We start from the raw sequence: 19,205 nt of genomic DNA on the forward strand, positions 1-19,205 counted from the left end.
TGATCAAAATAAATTAATAAGTACATCCTGACATTAGAGTTCCCATATATAATAGCATCCGCCATTTTTGGATTTTGATGTCATATTTGGATTCAGAGACCCAAAAAACATAAGGGTACCAAATTTTATAAAAATCAGACCATTTTTTGTAACTTTGATCTGCCATATTGGATCCGCCATTTTGAATTTTACATCTGATTGATTACATTCGGATTTGTAATCAGCGACCCCAAAAATTCCCGAGTAACAAGTTTCAAGCAAATTCAAAAAATTTTACTTTGTTTTTTCTGTGTTGCGGCTATAGCCGTCATACGCAGTCAACGGGTTAACTATGTCGTTTATGTATATAATAAATTGGTAATTTTTTCGAACCACAGCTTTACTTTCAAATGCGCTGAAATTTTTTGTAATAGCTTCTTATGCTTAGAAAGTAATGTAAATAACAATTTTTAGTCGGGGAAAGTCCCAAAAAAAGTTTTAAACAAAAAAGATTTAAAAATGTACTATTTTTTTCTGATTAATGTGGAATGAAATTCATCTTCCCCAGGGGTACACATACACACGCGCGCGCGCGCGGGGGGGGGGGTTGAAGTGGGGACCTTCGGTCTCTCTCTCACACTCACCTCGTCGGTAGGAGTGCCCTGAATAGAAGTGTGTAGAAGTGCCATGCGTACTTTGTTGAGAAAAACCTTAAGTCAGAAAAACATTAAGTCAGTTAAGTCATAATTTATGATAAAAATACCGAATAGGGGACCCAGCCTCAATGACTTTGACCTTGACATATGTTGTCAAGATCATGACCCTGAGTAATGTATAAAAGATTTTAGCCATTGCTTATTGTTTATTAGAAAGTAATAAATACAAGAAGTTTTATGAATTACATGTTATTTTCCAAAACTACATGTTCATAAAAATCACGTTTTGCATGAAAAGTCGTGAAGTTTGTGTTATAGAGAACGCATGGACGGGTAAGGGGCTTCGCGCGTTCTCTATACCACATAATTTTACAACTTTTCACAAATTTCATTCCATTTTAATCCGAAAACAATGGTACATTTTTTAATCTTTTTTGTTTATAACTTTTTTTGGATATCTCAACTAAAAATTGTAATTTACATTACTTTTCAACCATAAGAAGCCACTACAAAGAATTTCAGCTTATTTGGGAGTAAAGCTGTGGTTCGGAAGAATTACCAATAAATTTTTTAAGTAATCTTTTTTTATTTATCAAATGCTCGCTTTAGATCCATAAATATTATTCTTATTATTTCGCTCTTGTCGATTATTAATTTTTATTTGTCCATGATTGTGTGAATCGCATGAATGTTGTTTCCTAAATCCCGATTGATATTCTGGAACAATATTGTTTTTCTCTAAATATATTTTTATCTGTTTCTTAACTATAAGTTCTAACACTTTCATAAGTCGGAAAGATGTTAATAGTCTATATTCACTAGCTTTCTTTGGTTTAGCTACTTTTGGTATTGGTATAATCGTTGACGTTTTCCACCCATCTGGACATTCACCTTTCTTCAGAGAATTATTAATTACACCTATAAATTTATTTTTTATTACATAAAACATTGATTTTTACAATTCACTCGTTATTCCCTCCTCAGTTTTTTTTTTATTAGATAAATTACTAGCAATTTGCTCTAAATACCTTGCATCTACCAATTCAAAATCTTCTATAATGTTTTCAATAACATAAATAACTCTTTGCCTTGACTGCCTCCTTTCGCCTTTTGTAGATTTTACTATATTATTAATACTTTTTATGTAAAATAAATTAAATTTATCTGCTATATTGCATCCGTTAATATTATCTAATGTTTCAAAATTTATATTTTTCATAACTTTTTGTTCTATTGGCTCGCTTTTAATTACCTATTTTAAAGTTTTCCACATTCACGCCGAATTATTCTTGTTTTGATCTATCATGTTTTTATTGTATTGCTTCTTTTTAATTTTAATAACTTAATTATTTTATTTCTTTGAACTTTATTTTTTTATTACATAAAGTTCAAAGAAATAAAATAATTAAGTTATTAAAATTAAAAAGAAGCAATACAATAAAAACATGATAGATCAAAACAAGAATAATTCGGCGTGAATGTGGAAAACTTTAAAACAGGTAATTAAAAGCGAGCCAATAGAACAAAAAGTTACGGAAAATATAAATTTTGAAACGTTAGATAATATTAACGGATGCAATATAGCAGATAAATTTAATTTATTTTACATAAAAAGTATTAATAATATAGTAAAATCTACAGAAGGCGAAAGGAGGCAGTCAAGGCAAAGAGTTATTTATGTTATTGAAAACATTACAGAAGATTTTGAATTGGTAGATGCAAGGTATTTAGAGCAAATTGCTAGTAATTTATCTAATAAAAAAAAACTGAGGAGGGAATAACGAGTGAATTGTAAAAATTAATGTTTTATGTAATAAAAAATACATTTATATTTTAACTAGTCCTGTTCTGCACCTGTAAACACGGCACCACGATATGCATCATCTCTTTCTGACGCTGCTTCTATATCATTCAAAAATTATTTTTTCCTATACGATATATTTGGAATTTTAAATGTTTTCTTAGGAACTACTATATTTAATGTATCTACTATGTTAATAAATTAATCTTTCTGCCCTTGCATTTACAGATAGATCTTGTCCTTGCATTATCTTCCCTTCTAATAATCCAAGGAATTTATTCATATAAAATTTACTATAATCTCTAACTTTAAATACCTTATATTTATCCATCAATTTACTTGATTCTAATTTAATTTTTATGATATACATTAACTTTTATCTCATTGTTCGTAAAAACTCTAATTGTCTGGCTCCTTCATAATTTTTGTCGACTTATTAACTAACTGCTTTATACCTAAACTTAACATTGTTGTTTTCAATTTCCTTGTGTAAAACGAATCCCGCATAAAGTCTATATTAAAATCGCCTACCATTATACATGCTTTTTTCACTACAAACAACTCCACTATGTCTTCTAAAAATTTTACAAAATTTCTTTCCGACGCAATCGGTGAGTGATATATTACTATTACTACTCTTTTATACACATTATTTCGTATTTTTATTACTATACACTAGCAATTATGTATATGTATTTTTTTTTTTATTAAAAGTATTTCATATTTTATGTTGTTTCTTACATCTAAAATAACTCTTCCCGTGTTCCGATTTTTAGCATTACATGGAACTACGCTGTATCCTGGCATATTTATCTGACTATCTTCTATTTTAGACGTTAGCCTCGTTTTGGGCAATGCTATAACTGATGGATGAATCTCTTTGTAACTTGATTGTACTTTATCTTTATTCGCTATCAAACTTTGCGCATACAGTATCAGTTCCTCTTCCTTCTGTAATTGCTAAACACGGTCGGGCTCGCGCTGCGCTTTCACTTGGCGCGAGCCACTACCGTGTCTCTTGATTCTATTTGTATTCTTCTAACCGGTTCTTCTCTTCTCTTGCAGAACCCTCTTGAACGTCGAACATTCCGGACTCAATATATCATGGTTATCTTTTATCTTTAGGTTGTATGTTTGGTTTTTGTACATACAATTTATACATTTTTTCTTATTTGTTGTATACTCGTTTGATTTATTATTACCTACATATTTATGACACGCCACATTTCGCGTAGAGTATTTTGCAAAATGGTGATAGTCCCAGCATCTCTTGAAACTAATACGATTAAATACAGGATTTTTTTCCATCCTATATTTATCTTTCCTTGGCTCAACATTAATTCATGTGTTTTTTTATCTAGTTTAATTATGGCGCCTTCTGTTTAATCCCTTCTATAGATTGAGTTTTTAATCTTTTCATTATTTTCATATTACTTTCTTCTTGTATTCTAAGTTTATTCTGATTTTTGATTGAATCAATTCTTCAGGTTCCATTCTTCTTCTTTAGTATAAACAATTTTTACTTTCGGCTTCATCTATAGTGGCTTAATAACTTTAAAGTCATCACCCAGTTTGCTTTGCACTGTAGTTTTCAATTTTACCATTTCTTCTCCAGTCTCACATTCCAGGATGACTGTACTTGTTTCCTTTCCTTATCTTTGTTACTCCCATTTCCATATTCTGTATATCTACTTTCTTTTTTGTTAACATAGTCGTATCAACATTTTCTTGTTGAACCTTAGGTTTAACAATTATAACATTTTATTCTTTTTTTTAAACTATTTTTTTATAACTTTTCTGTGCTCCTCTTGATGAAAGTCTTAGGTCCAGTGGACAGCATCCTTCTTACTTCTTTTAGCTCTTTTTTGATATTCTTTAACTCATGCTGGATAATTTTCTTTATCATCACTTTAATTTCCTTCTTACATATAGTCTTGTTTTTTATTTCTTTTATTGTTCTCATGAGCCAATCAATTTTTAGGTCCATATGTGCCGATTCACTCGTACTTGTGTTTGGTCTTCCAATATAGGTACATGTGTTACTTCTAATAGAATAGGCCTAGCACGTAATGTTTTAACGATTTTTTATCTTGCATATCTGCATGTCTTATTTTTATCTTTTTGTGTTTTATTATTATAGATTTCTCTTTAATTATACAAAAAAGTTTTAATGAATGAATCGAAGAAACTTTTTTACAATTTATACAAAAAATTTTTACATACGAAAGTAATACTGTGCATTTATTAATCGGTATGCATTTTTTAGATCTTAAATTATGTACCACTTGATGAATGCACAGTGTTATCGTTGTAAGCAATTTTTTTCGTATGAATTCGAGAATCAGGTCTCAGATTGGATAGTTACGGACCTGTTCTCACAAGAAAAGAGATAGAATATATCCACCTCTCTGTTGATTCTCCTCGCGCGCGTTACAACAGATCAAGGCTCCTCCATTAGTATAAGCTCTATGAGGATAGTGGAGACGATGAGGAAGAAGATGGCTAAGAGAAGAAGGGTGGAGATTACAAATAGAGAGATTTAGGTGGAGGGCAAGAAATGGAACTGGAATGAGGGGAGAAAGAAATGGAGAGAGGAGGGGAGAACGAATAAAAAGGGGAAATGAGTAAGTGAAGTAAGAGGAAAGCGGGCTGAGGTTTAGAAAGGGAGAGGGGAATTAGAGGGGCCGTGGAGGAGAGAGTGGTGTAAGTATGCAAGGTTGCCCAATAGCCAGGCCGCATAGGTATTTAAATGGTAAAAGATATATTATTGTATTGTATTATGTGATGGCAAGGAGTACAAGATCGTATTGTTGTGGTCCTTATATGGATAAAGGGTTACAGGTATTTTGGGATCGCTGTTGTTACTCCTCGGGTCAGGTTTCTTGAGAGATTGTAACCGTGTGTCGTATATCAATATATATATATTTAATATCTTGATTACACTGAGTTACAATGACGTAATTCGTTGATACCCGTGACAAATATAAAAGAGTGAGCGACATACGTTCGTCGCTGTATACTGTGTAGCAAAGCCCGCTCGTTGTCTGTACCTCGGTGTTTATATACACCGTTTTTGGGCGTATGACCGGGGAAGGTACTTCCGCGGTCACTGGCCTTTGGACAGTGTATTTGCTTAGCCAGCAATTGCTGGCTACGCGGATTCCACCCCAAAATCAGATGATTTTGGGTGTTAAGTCTTAAGCAACCGGGTGCATTTCCCGGTGCGACACCCAGTATGTAGGCCGGGCGATGTCCGCGTGCGAGGTGTCATTTGACATCTTCTATCGCTTGCAACATGCCGTATGTGAGTGTGATGCACTCACAACAGTATGTACTGTTCTGTATTATATTGTAAGCCAGAGTTGTTGTTGGAGTTGTAAAGGATTTGGTGCACCCTTGAAAACACCCTATCAACCTCAATAGGAGCACGGAATAAACTTTACAATTGTAAACCATTTATTTTAATATTTTTTACGAACAATTTTTTATATCTATGTATTACAAACTTTTTGTAATTAATTTTGCCTGTCGTTCTTAAGTTAACTATGAGAATTAAGTAATTGGTTTAAATAAATAATTTAAGTAATTGACTAAGTACAAGTACAAAAATAAATAATTAATAAATTAAAAATAATAAGAAATTAAAATAATTTTAATTGTATTTATTTTTACTTATTTATTTATTAGTTTATTTATTTCTTTATTTCTTTATTTAATTATTTATTACTATAAAAAGTTAAAATAAAATTTTTATAATGGGAATGTGTAGCGCGTGGAGACAGTGGAGCCCGGATGGCACGCTACGCTTTTGCATACTCTAGCCGCCTGCCGTCTGATTGACCAATGTTAATTATTAATAATTCAGTAAATAATCTAAGTCAAAATTGGTACAGGAAATTTTAAATTTTTAGTTAAAAATTTTATCCTTTTTTACTCTGTAAAATAAAAATGATTAAATCTGGAATACTCTACATATATCTATATGTGTGCGTGCGTGCGTGCGACCCAATTTCGCGAGGTGTCCTTCGATCGTGAGGCCCTTGATTTTCTTTCCTTGCAGGCGGCCTTCCGGATAGTCTCATCTTCCCGGTGCCGATACGGGAAGCTGGTTATAGCTGAAGGCTCCTCCGCTGTTACTGGCCTCGTCAGCCTTTCCGCTGTGACGCCTCGTCTAGTTTTTTGCCGTGCTGCTTGCCCCGTGGCTCCCGCTGGGGTCCCTTGCCCCTGCGATAATTGTCCTATGCCACGGCTCTGTCCTTTATTTTCCGCTGCTCCGCCAAGGCCGAATTCCTAGTCCTGTGCGGTGTTCCTCGGTGTTTTCGCCCAGTGAAGTGCCCGACGCGCAAAATAGAAAAAGAAATGTAATTAGAATTCCTGCATCTCCCGACCGTTTTCACTAGCGCGAAAAATTATCCTTTGTGCATATTGTCGTAGCGCGAGGACCGTGATGGCATGTGATTTAATGTCACAAACCTTTTTAATTCTAAAATGTGTTACTTTATACTTGTAAAAACTTGTTTTAAAAACGGCAGTTGTTGACTGTCTTGCTCAGGAAGAACGGAAATGTTAAAAATCAAATTTTTTTTAAGTTAAAGATTTACCAGGTCTATAAATGTGAAACCGGAATTTGCTCATATATGGCGTTAGCTATCAATGTAGTTACCGTCAAATTGCGTCATTGATGTTATTTTTTGTCCTGACATTTGATAAAGATTTTCAACTCACAACAATACAAGTTTTATACAACAGCATAGTTTTTAATAGCGTTGAACATGTCGAATATTGTGCCTGGAAACTATTGCGGACAGCATTGATTTTCTGTTACCATTTGAAGAAAACTGCAGAATTGCATCGAATGCTTGTCGAAGCTTATGGTGAGCATGCTCTTGATAAATCACAGTGCTTTGAGTGGTTTAAAAAATTCAAAAGTGGTGATTTTGATGTGAGAAACCAAGAACGTGGAAGACCACCGAAAAAGTTTGAAGACAGCGAATTACAAACATTGTTGGATGAGGATGACGCTCAAACGCAACAACTCGCGGATCAATTAAATGTGAGAAGCCGTCTCCATACGTTTGAAAGCCATGTGCAAGATCCAGAAGATGGGAAAATGGGTTCCACATGAACTGAATGAAAGACAGCAGGAAAATCGAAAAACCACTTGCGAAATGCTGATCGTCAGGTACAAAAGAAAGTCATTTCTTTATCGAATTGTGACTGGTGATGAAAAGTAGATATATTTTGAGAATCCTAAGCGTAAAAGATCATGGGTAACTCCAGGCAAACCATCGACATCGACTGCAAGGCCAAATCGCTATGGACGGAAGACAATGCTCTGTGTTTGGTGAGATCAGAAGGATGTGATCTATTATGAGCTGCTAAAACCTGGCGAAACCGTTAATACTAAACGACAACAAATGATCGATTTGAATCAAGCTTTGCGTGAAAAACGACCAGAATATCAAAAAAGGCAACACAAAGTGATTTTGCTTTATGATAATGCACCATCACACACAGGAAAACCGGTCAAGGAAACGATTGAGGCGTTTGGTTGGGAAATACTTTTGCATGCGGCTTACTCACCAGACTTGGCTCCATCCGATTATTACTTATTCGTATCGATGGAACACGCACTTGCTGAGCAGCGCTTCACATTTTACGAAAATGTACGAAAATGGCTCGATAACTGGTTTGCGTCAAAAGAGGAACAGTTTTTTTGCCGTGGCATCCACAAATTGTCAGAGAGATGGGAAAAATGTATAGCTAGCGATGGGCAATACTTTGAATAAAATATTTTTTATCATTTTTACACAATAAATGTGTATTTTCTATACAAAAATTCCGGTTTCATATTTATATACTTGGTACAAGTGGTACACACAGTATTATCTTTAATATAGCGTACGGTTTTTTGAAAATTATAATAAATCTAGAAATGGCAGCAGTTTGAAATTTTTTTTTATCAAAAAAAGTAATTTTAACTTATCTAAAAAAATTAAATAATTAAGATATTGAAAAAACACATACGCTACATTGGAGAAAATATTATGGAGATAATCTGCACATAAAATAGATTAAATAGAATAAATAGTTTTCGAGATTTTTTGATGACCAACCTAAAAAATATAATTTTGAGAAAAACGCAAAAAATTACTATAGATATTTTTTTAATCAAAATTTTTCAAATTCTAATCTTTTGCAATATTACACAATTAAACCTAAAAATATAAAGTTTGATTTTTTAAAGTTGTCAAGATGATGTTTCTTTTTTAATATACTGATTCTTAAGCTTAACATAATTTGTAGAGTTTTTAGGTTTGACATATGTAGCTCCAAGTTTTTATGCAAATAACCTCATGCAATTTTTACTCCTTTGCTAGACTTTAATACACATAGTCTTAGTCCCTTGGAACTCTGATGCAATTTCAGTTTTTTTTTAGTGTAATTTTGAGAACATATGTGTAAAGTGATTTTGGCAAATAGTTTTATAATATATATTCTTGGTAGTTTACCATTGCCTTTCAAGATTAATTAAAAATCTGATGTGTTCTGAAAGGATTTGAACCTAAATCTGTGGTTCACAGAGCAGATGTGTAATTCTACGCCACAATCACCATAATTTGTAAGAAAATTAGATTGAAAAAATATCAATTAAATTGCAAATTAAAAAATCTTATTTTAATATTTTCTAAAAAAAAAAAAGAAAACCATTAATTGTTCAGTATTATTGGTGTAGTGATCCTCTTTGCTAAAAAACCGATTTGTAATATTTTAATGAGTAAGTTGTGATAAGAAAATCTATTCCATGAGAGAATGAGCTCCATTTTGGCAAAAATGTAAGAATGGATATGACTTGATATCTGTTTAGACAGAAGCAATTGACATAATGATTAACAACGTGCCATATCAATTTACATCATGTTTGTCTGTATTTAAGAACGGAAGTGTGGTCAAAATGTAATTGAAATAAACAGATGTTTTGCTGTAAATTTTTTGTTTTCTTATGGAATGGAATATTCGACACAACGGTTGATGTAATGTCCATTTTTTATTCTAGGAAAAAGAAATTAATTAGTCCGGATGAATTAGAACTTCCATGGAGACCTTTGTATGAGATTATGGCACATTGTTTGCGACGCAATTCAATTGGGATACATCGCCATCTCTTGTGGTTAAAAACCACATTGCACTGTGTGATCTATTCCGTAAAAACTTATTTCTCTGTAAGAATAGTTCTTTTTTAAAAAAAGAAAAATTCTAGTCTCGGCACATGACTAATTTTGTATCTTATAACATTATTATAACAGTTGAACGCTACGCAAGAAATATTAGACGAATTAAGACCAAAGCTGTGTCCTCTTGATGAATTAACAATGTGCACAAGCCTTCAGATTTTAAAATGTTTTCTACCGTTGCAACTGCCCCCTGAGCACTATCCCATTGGACATTGCTTGTGGTTTGATGAGTTTATGACTATGTGGAAGGTATGCCACAATAGTCCACAGTGGGAAAATGATATGATGTGTTTAATGGCAAAATTAGCAATTTTTAATATTGGGTATATTGATTGGGAGCCACATGTGCCCTTTATGTTTACTATATTTATAAGGTGCCTAAATCTGCCAGTAACATACAAACAGACCATGAACAACCTTAATCATAAAGTAGAAATGTCATCGATTGCAATGTGGGTAGTAGCGACTTTGGTAAGATTATGCATATAATTATCAATGTAAATATTAATGATAAAAAATATACACTATTGCTTAATATATTAGAGATTTAAAAAAATTTTTTCTTTAAATTTTGTTACATGAAAGTATCAACTTTTACCTTTAAAATAAAGAACCCCGCACAAAACATATGGAAAATGGATCTCGGTAAAGTTGGCTGAAACTTCGTAGATTTGTAATTTATGTGATCCTGATGAAAAGTTCTCATAGCCCCAACTCAATTCATGAAGCCGTTTTAGCTTCGGAGATCGTTAAAGGTGTAAAATAGGTGATTGCCGCCGCCACTGTGTAGGCAACCATATGTGAATTATTTCTTCCCTTATCTCTTCTGTACTCTCTTTTTTACTTTCTATCCTCTCTCGCTTCTTTCTCCCTCCCCTCTCCTCTTTTTTCTTTCTCCCCTTTTACCCTTATTTTCTCTTTTCTTATTAGTTTCCGTTATTTTACATTTTGCTTTATTTTACGTGATTTGCATCTTTTTCTACGAGCAAAAATTCACTGTTATGTCAAAGCCAATTAAATCTTCCGAATTACAAGAATCGGAATGTCACTTTTACCATCGGCATTAGCGTTACCTGATGTACACTACGGGGAAGTTGCGCGATCGGAATTTTTGCACATCATGTGGCTTTGAAAAGAGCCGTTTATGCATATGTGTGTGCGTGTGCGTGCGTGCGTGCGTGCGTGCGTGTGTGTGTGTGTTCGCGTGCGTGTGCGCGTGCGTGTGTGTGCGCGCGCGCGCGCGTGAAAAAAAGATAAGGGAAGGAATAATTCGATGGTTGCCTACACAATGGCGGTGGCAATTACCTATATAGCTATTTTACACCTTTGACGACCTCCGAAGCTTAAACGGCTTCATAAATCGAGTTGGGGCCATGAGAACTTTTCATCAGGATCACATAAACTACAAATCTACGAAGTTTTAGCCAAATTCACCGAGACCCATTTTTCATATGTTTTATGCGGGGTCTTTTAGATTTTTTCAATTTGGACAGTAAAATGTATATTCTAATGGAATTTTTCCTTTAATTTATGAAAATTTTAATTTAAAAATTTTTATTGCTAAGAATTTTATTGTTAAAGAATTGTTTTTTTGTGTACATTGTTATTGTAATATTAAGCTGAAACATTTACAACTTGTATTTAATTATACTTCTATTAAATTTTTTGTTATTAGTGTATTAATCGAATTTTCTTTACTGCACATGTTATGTATGTGGGTGTAAAATACACACACACAAATATACGCACATATTACACATAGCTTTTCAGGGAAATGACTCGAGTACGCAAATATATTTTGAAAAATTTTTGAAAACCATAGAAACGTATTTTTATCCAGCAAATTTTGGACGATGGATGAAAAAATTAAAAGAACTTCTTGTTAAACTTCCATATTATTTTATTACACGCTTACACAGGTAAACATTTAATATTTCTTTTGTTGTTTTATCTTTACTGTTTCTTTTTTTAAAATCTCTTTTAAATTATAATTATATTAAGCATGTGATTAATAATTATTATTAATCATATAATTAATAATTAGTATTGATTAATTAAATAATTAAGTATATTATACATTTCTAAAGTGGACAATATAAATATATATTTTTATACGTGTACATGTTAGAATATTAATACTATAAGAGTACAATATTTGTATGATATTTCAGAGAGAGATACGCTAAACCATCGTGGGAAACTCCAATTCCTGATAAAAACAAATTAAACAATTCCGACGTCGATGCTTTTGTTATGAATATATTGCCAGTAGCTATGACGGCTATGTTCAACAAATTTTGTATAAACGATGCTTGTCAAGCTTTACAATATCTAGCTACTATGAGGCCGAGTTTGGTCATACCGGACATGTTGGAAAGAATGCAATCTACGTTTGATTCCTTGACCGAACCGCATAAACTTACGGCTTCGATGATTTGTATGGCATCTGTCGCTAGACCCATGGTGCAAGGCTCCAGAAATATAAACAAAGGTGTGGAACTGCTTTTAACTGTGCGTTTGATAGAAATATCTGGTTAAAAGAATTCTTATTGTATTTTATTACATTTTTTAGAATTTTTTAAGTTCAAAAATTTTTGAAAGAATATACCTAAAAATTTCTTAAATTTTGTTTTCTTTATAGAAAATTGTTAGAAAAGTCTTAAAAATCTTAGAATTTTTTAAAATTTATATATATATATAAATTTTATAAACGATGTAGACTTTCTTAACGTTTAGGAAAAGTATACAAATTCATAATTTAAAAATCTGAGAAATTTCCCAAAAAGCTATAAAATTATATAGAAATTATGTATAAGAAAATTCTAAAAGGGCATAGCAAGATAAGCATGTGTGTGCTGCCGTCGCACGGATTTGATTGAGATTTTCACAAAAAGTTTGCATTGGTGTGAGATTAAATTTCTTCACGTATTATATCTGAAAAATAATTTTTATGGACGTTATGGAGAAAAGAAGAAAAATTGAAAAAAATTTTTTTCTTGAAAACAGTTGAACCGATTTTGATATAAAAAAATTATGGGTTTTAATCCCACAAAGTTATAAAAAAATTACGGAATTTTTTTTTCAAAAAATACGGGTTCCCAAAAATAGTCAAAACTTTTGAATTTTGAAGGGGGGATTCAGATGAGGTACTATCCTCATTTTTTGTAGCAAAAATCTATGATTTCCCTAGTATGACATATTTAAGTTTCAAAATGATCGGAAGAATCTGCATTTGCCGCGTTTACTTTGCGTCAACTTTACAGGGTTGAGACTGTCTTCAATATAAGTATGACATTTTACCTTCCTACTCGCCTGTAATACTGCAGAATATCACGACGCAAATCGGTCTAACGGTTTGAATTTTAAAACTTTAAATTCAAATAATAATTTTAAAGGAAATCTAGTATAAAGAAATTCGATGCGAAGGCCACGTTGCATACGAAAGTACATGAGAATACGATTAATTTGAGCTCTCAAACATTTCTTTTTGTTGCGTTAAATTTTGGGCGTGGCCATTTTTCGGACGAGGCTTGACATTTCATGGGGTATATGGACGCCGTATTGACCGCCATATTGAATTTTTTAACAACGTCATATTGCATTTGAAAGGATATGAGAATACGATTAATTTGAGCCCTCAAACCGTCCATAAATAAACTTTTGTCTTTCTTATTAAAAACTTGAAGTACTTGTGAGATTAATTTCGTCAAGAGAACAGCTCCGGATAGTTCTAAGCGAGGTATCGTCAGCCTCTTAATAGAAGCAACTTTTGTTTTTGAATATACAAATTGAATAGAACTCTGCTCGTTAGAAATAATTGATCGACTGTAAACGACTGCGACAAATGCGTGCGACGAAGCGTCACAAAAACCATGAATCTCTAAGAGATATGACGAACTCATGCTCAACCATCTGGGAAAATTAAGCTGAGGCATTTTTCTATAACTCAAGAAATTCGGTCCATTTTCTTACAGTGGAGGGGGGTAAAGAGTCATCCCAATCAACTTTTATTGTCCATAATTCTTGAACTAGGATTTTAGCAATAATAATGACAGGTGACAGAAATCCGAGTCGGTCGAAAACCTTTGCTATATTTGAGAGCATAACTTTTTTAGTAACGTTTTCTGTAGAAATTGAGTTTAACACAAAAACGAAAATTATCCGTAGCAGGGTGCCAAGAAAGACCAATGGAGTGCACTATTAAGCGGTCGTCAATCCGTATTTCAGAAGAATTCAAACGATCCTCTTGGGGAATTGAGTTTAGAATTGCCAGTTGATTGCTGATCCACTTCTTAAGCGGGAAACCGCCCGCCATGCAGAACTGATTTACTTGTCGTACGATTTCTTGAATTTTTTTAATAGAATCTGTGCCTTTAAAGAGGTCATCAATGTATCTTCCTTTCGTTAAAGTAGTAACAGCGAGAGGAAAGCGATCTCCTTCATCTTGTACAAGTTGTTGAATAACACGAAGTGCTAGGAAAGGAGCACAGACCAAGCCGTAAGTAACAGTAGTAAGTTCATACGTATTAAGTTGATAATTTTGATTCGCATAAAGAATGCGCTGATATTTTCAGTCATCTGGATGTACTCGAATTTTCCTGAACATTTTTTCAATGTCGGTTGAAAACACGAATCGAAATTGTCTGAACTACAGCAATACTTCGAAGATGTCAGATTGCAATTTAGCTCCAGAGTGTAGAAGATCATTTAAGGAATAGCCGGAGGTAGTAGGGCTTGATCCGTTAAATACTACTCGAAGTTTAGTAGTGAGACTGCTTTCTCTCCAGACACCATGATGTGGAAGGTAGTAGGCATGTAAAGGTCCAGCAAATGGATTCAAGAATTAGTTTCATATGTTGTAATCGTTCGTATTCATTTAGGAATTTAGAATATGCTTAAGCATATTTTTCATTGTTGGTAAGTTGCCGAGTTAACTTATTACATAAGAGGGCTGCTTTTCTTTTTGAGTCGCCCAACTTCTGGGTTGATTTCTTGAAAAGCAATCTTACAATGTATCTCCCATTGAGATCTCTTGAATGTGGCCATGAAATGATTCTCAATCTTGTTCCTCTGCTGACAATAAAGAGCGACGAACTACTGGAACGGACTCCTCTTCTCAAAATTTCTGCATAAGATTGTAGATTTCTTTCTTTATTAAGATATGATAACTCCGCAGTTGTCTCTGGGAAACTTCTGATCCAGTTGGACCAGAAATGATCCAACCAAGAGCAGTGCTCTGAGCTATAGGTGAATTATTTTGACCTTTAATGAGACCTTCGTTTAATATAAGTCCATAAACATTGGCGCCAAGAATAATGTCGATTGATCCAGGGGAAGAAAATAGAGGATCAGCTAATTGTAACCCCTCTAAATGAGATCAGGCAGTTTGATTAAATTCTACTGAGGGTAGTGATGTGGTGAGCCGAGGCAAAATATGAGCGTTCATAGAATTCTCAAAAGTTGAGTGGAAGTGTGGCTTAATCTTAAAATTGACCATGCCTCTTGTCTTGTTGGATTATTGTGCACCAATTCCGACCAATAGAATAGAGGAACGAGTTTGGGGTAATTTTAATCGTTGAACTAATCTCTCGGAAATCAAAGAGATCTCGGAGCCTTGATCTAATAAAGCTCTAGCTTTGGTAATGTTTCCATCCGACGCGATGACTGACCCGAGCAGTAGCTAACAAAATTGTAGGACGGATGGGCTTCTTGTTTGTGATAGAATGCAATACCTGGGCTTCAGATTGCTTTTCTGTGGTATTATTCGAGGTCTTGGCGGAGTCTTCGGAATTATTCTTAGTTTTAGCCATTTGAGAGGGATTTATATGGATGGAGTGTGATGTTCTTGCCACATTTAAGACATCGTTTGGTCGATCGACAATTTGAAACTCGATGGGATGCTAAGCAGTTGTAGCATAATTTGTGTTTGGAAATAAGTGAAAGTTTTTGGTTTCGAGTTTTGGAGGTGTACTGAGAACACATTGCTGTAATATGTTTTCCAAAATAGATATTACAAGCATAGTTATTCGAATTATTTGAGTTTGTTTCTTTGGTAGCTTTCCCTTGATAATGCGTTTTGAAGGCATTCGATTTTTGGTTAGTGGTTAGTTTTCCATTTTTGGTTTTCTCAAAAGCTTGAATGGATCGTAGTTGAGAAAGTAAAAAGTCAATGAATTGTTTCCATGTGGATTTCTGGATGAGCCGAGGTGGCGCTCCCAAGCCTTTGCTGAATCAGGGTCTAGGCATTGGACCACTATAAATACAAGGATATCGTCCCAAGTCGAAACCGGACGTTTTAGATTTTCAAAGAATTGATAGATCTGTATGATATTGGTGTAAAGTTGTTCCATTTCGTGACCAGATTCTTTTGTCATTCTTTTGAGAGTGAACAGTGATTTTAGACCTGCATTTACTAATGCACGCTTTCATAAAATGAAACTAACATCCCAGGCCTTTTGGAAATTATTCGAAGTTAATGCAATGTTCTTGAGTAAAGGTGCAGCGGAGCCAATAAGGCTTGACTTCAGATATTGGAGTTTCTCAACAGCAGTTAAGTTGTCCTCTAAAACCATTGATTGAAATTGATCCTTAAAATTTAGCCAGTCAGATGGTGTACCGTTAAATTTAGAGAGATTTAAACGAGGTAATTTGTTATTATGATGATAAGATGAAAGGCTTGAAGATGTCTGGCGAGGCAACTTGTTTTCTCGGTATTAGTTTCATGATCCAAATTGTTAAGTAAAGAATGCATTCGTTTCAGTGAGGTTAAGTAATGCTCATGGGTAACAGAAAAGACTTAGAAAAATATGAGTGGCTCTTTAATTGAGTTCTTTCATCAAGTACCAATTCTTTCATTGAGATATTAATTGCGTCATGTACTAGTGTAAACTTATGCCAATTTTCTTAAAGCGCGATGAGTCATGTATTAATTCTTTGAGAAGTTAAATTCTCATTGCCGACTTTGAGAAGGTTATCGTAAGCGTTAGTAATTAGATTGATTAATTCAAGCTGCTGCTTTATACAAGCTTCCACTTGAGAAAGCCTCATTTTTAATGCTGTTAACTATCCAGTTCGAAGGACCAAAAAATGTTTGATAAACTATCAAAGAATGATTGATAAAATTTCAAAGAATGTTTGATGAACTGTCAAAGACTAATGGAACAAAAAAAAAGTTATGAGAATAATAAATTTTCTTAAACCAAAATTTGGTATTTTTTTAACGAAGTTACTTGGCAGGCTTAAAAAGAACTTAAATTAACCAAGGTTAGTACAAGAGATTTTTAATGACATACGTTGTGATAAAGAAAGATAACGTGGACATCACAAAAACATATGAAAATATATCAACGATGTAAATAAATCATTTGACAAATTAAGACATAATTTGAAACATTTAATGTGAAAAAATCAGTACATTAAATAAGCATAAATAAATGCATTTCACAAATTAAAAAAATAGAACGTAGAATCAATAGAATATTAAGTCAACAAGCATATGTAAAATGTGTCAATTCATATGACAATAAATTATAACTTATAACAAGTTAAAGAAAATATTAGATTATGAATATTCAATTCTTAATTTGACAATAATATAATGAGAGAACGAAAATATACAAATATCAACCAATATATTATAAGTTATCCATGAACATATTGTACAATTCAATCAACAAATTATATACAATTCAACACATAATTATACATGGTCTGTTCTTTCTAGCTGCACTGTTGCACTGATGCAATAAGTTAGAATGAGAAAAAATATACTTGTCTTACTTTAACTTATTGCACCAGTGTAATAGTGCAGCTAAAAAGAACAGACCAACAGATTCATCACAAATTATATACAATTCAATACATACAGAATGGTTTTTTAAAGAATTTATAAAGAGGGAAACTCAGACGTAGTAAAGTATTTGACCGAATTCTTATACAATTACTTTACGTAAATTATCTTTACAAGAAATACAATTTCGACCTGATTAATCACAAAATTATCTAATAAAGCACTGGTTTTATTATTTTAAGGATAACGTAGAATTATAATTTTTTCAATAATTTGACCGTTAATTAACAAGTCAATAAACAAGATAAGTTATAATAGAATCTTAAATTCTTTAACGTATAATTATTACTAAACGAGATAATAAACTAAATTTTTTGATTAATTCAAATATTAATGAACAAGATAATAGACTAGAGAAGTCAAAAACAGAAACTCAAAGTCTTTAATGCTATCACTATTTTTGATGATTAAGAGACATATGAATACATTTAATTCGAAACATTGATCATAGAATAAAGAAAATCAGTCGGATCCGACAGACTAACTAGAAGGTAGATAATCAGATTCTCTCTCTTTCTCTCTCTCTCTCTCTCTCTCTCTCTCTCTCTCTCTCTCTCTCTCTCTCTCTCTCTCTCTCTCTCCTCCCACTTGGCTTTTGTTTGGCTCATTTTGGCAATTCTTTGATTGGATGCGTCGAATGACTCTGGATCTTTCCTTTTGTCTTACCATCTTCATTGGCTGTCTCACTTTTGCGCACGCGCTACCTCCATCAGTCGTCTTCTTCTACAGTGCTTCGTCTCGCTGCGTGGCCCGAGTACCATCTTTGCTGCGTGATCTCCGCATGACTCCTGCGTCTAACGGGCGTTCAGTTTGAAACCTCGCTATAAACTGTGAAGTGTTGACTGTATTTTGACTGTGTGCGTACAAAACTTATAACAATCGTCGAACACTGTTAAGTGTGCCACCTTCATGTTGTACCGTGAGTGTTACTGTGGTGTCACTTTATTCGGACATTTTTAATAGTTTTAATAGTTGTTCTGACTTCTCTACATACTAATGCAGCCGACGTGCGCCAGGTGTAAGAAGCAGATTGCTACCGCATCGATTGTGTGTGACTGTCGGAGAGCGTTTCACTCCGGGTGTGTAAAATCATATTCCGTCAATAAGTACGCAGATACCTGCTGCAAGGCGCTCGCAATGTCATTAAGCGCGCCTTCTCCAGTTGCAGAGGGGACTGCGCAACTGTCAGACTTGGCTTGTGCAACTGATTCTGTGTGCCCCCTCGCTGAGTCACTTGTGCCGTCGCGATCGCAGCCGAAATTAGAAACCAATTCTACCACGGACGCATTGTTGCTGCAGCTGGTTGAGCAACTGAGAGAGTGCAATGAGCGGTTCTCTGCATTGGCTGATGAACGACGCATAACTAACAGCGAAATGCGTGAGAAACTTGACCGGCTGAGTGACATTGCGGGCGTGGTGGAACGTAACAGTCAGCGCATTGCTTCACTCGAGCAACGCTGCACTGACCTCGTGCGTGAAGTGGGTGTTTTAAGGCAGGATCGGGGGTCATCAAGTCATGCTTCTAATTCGCAAACAGACAACTTGCTTATTATTTCGGGCATACCTGACTCCTTATCTACAACTCCGCCGATATTAGTTCGAAATGTGTTCGAGTCGCTCGGTGTCTCCGACCTTGCCTGTCACATCTTAGATGTTAGGGCTGCTGGTCGCCGCCAGCCGCCTGT

The 19,205-nt window shown here is 34.0% G+C and overlaps 1 protein-coding gene across 2 annotated transcripts in view; it reads left to right on the plus strand.

The window, feature by feature from the left end:
- The window catches only part of LOC105836804 (proteasome activator complex subunit 4B), a 165,073-nt gene that overhangs the window by 38,362 nt on the left and 107,506 nt on the right, over positions 1–19,205 (plus strand). For both annotated transcript variants that reach the window (XM_036292035.1, XM_012681093.3), the window contains 4 exons: positions 9,494–9,659; positions 9,744–10,142; positions 11,442–11,590; positions 11,843–12,162. In XM_036292035.1, the coding sequence (XP_036147928.1) occupies positions 9,494–9,659; positions 9,744–10,142; positions 11,442–11,590; positions 11,843–12,162 (1,034 nt within the window). The remainder of the gene's footprint in view (positions 1–9,493; positions 9,660–9,743; positions 10,143–11,441; positions 11,591–11,842; positions 12,163–19,205) is intronic.

This window comes from Monomorium pharaonis, chromosome 1 (assembly GCF_013373865.1).
Source record: "Monomorium pharaonis isolate MP-MQ-018 chromosome 1, ASM1337386v2, whole genome shotgun sequence".
NCBI lineage: Eukaryota > Metazoa > Arthropoda > Insecta > Hymenoptera > Formicidae > Monomorium > Monomorium pharaonis.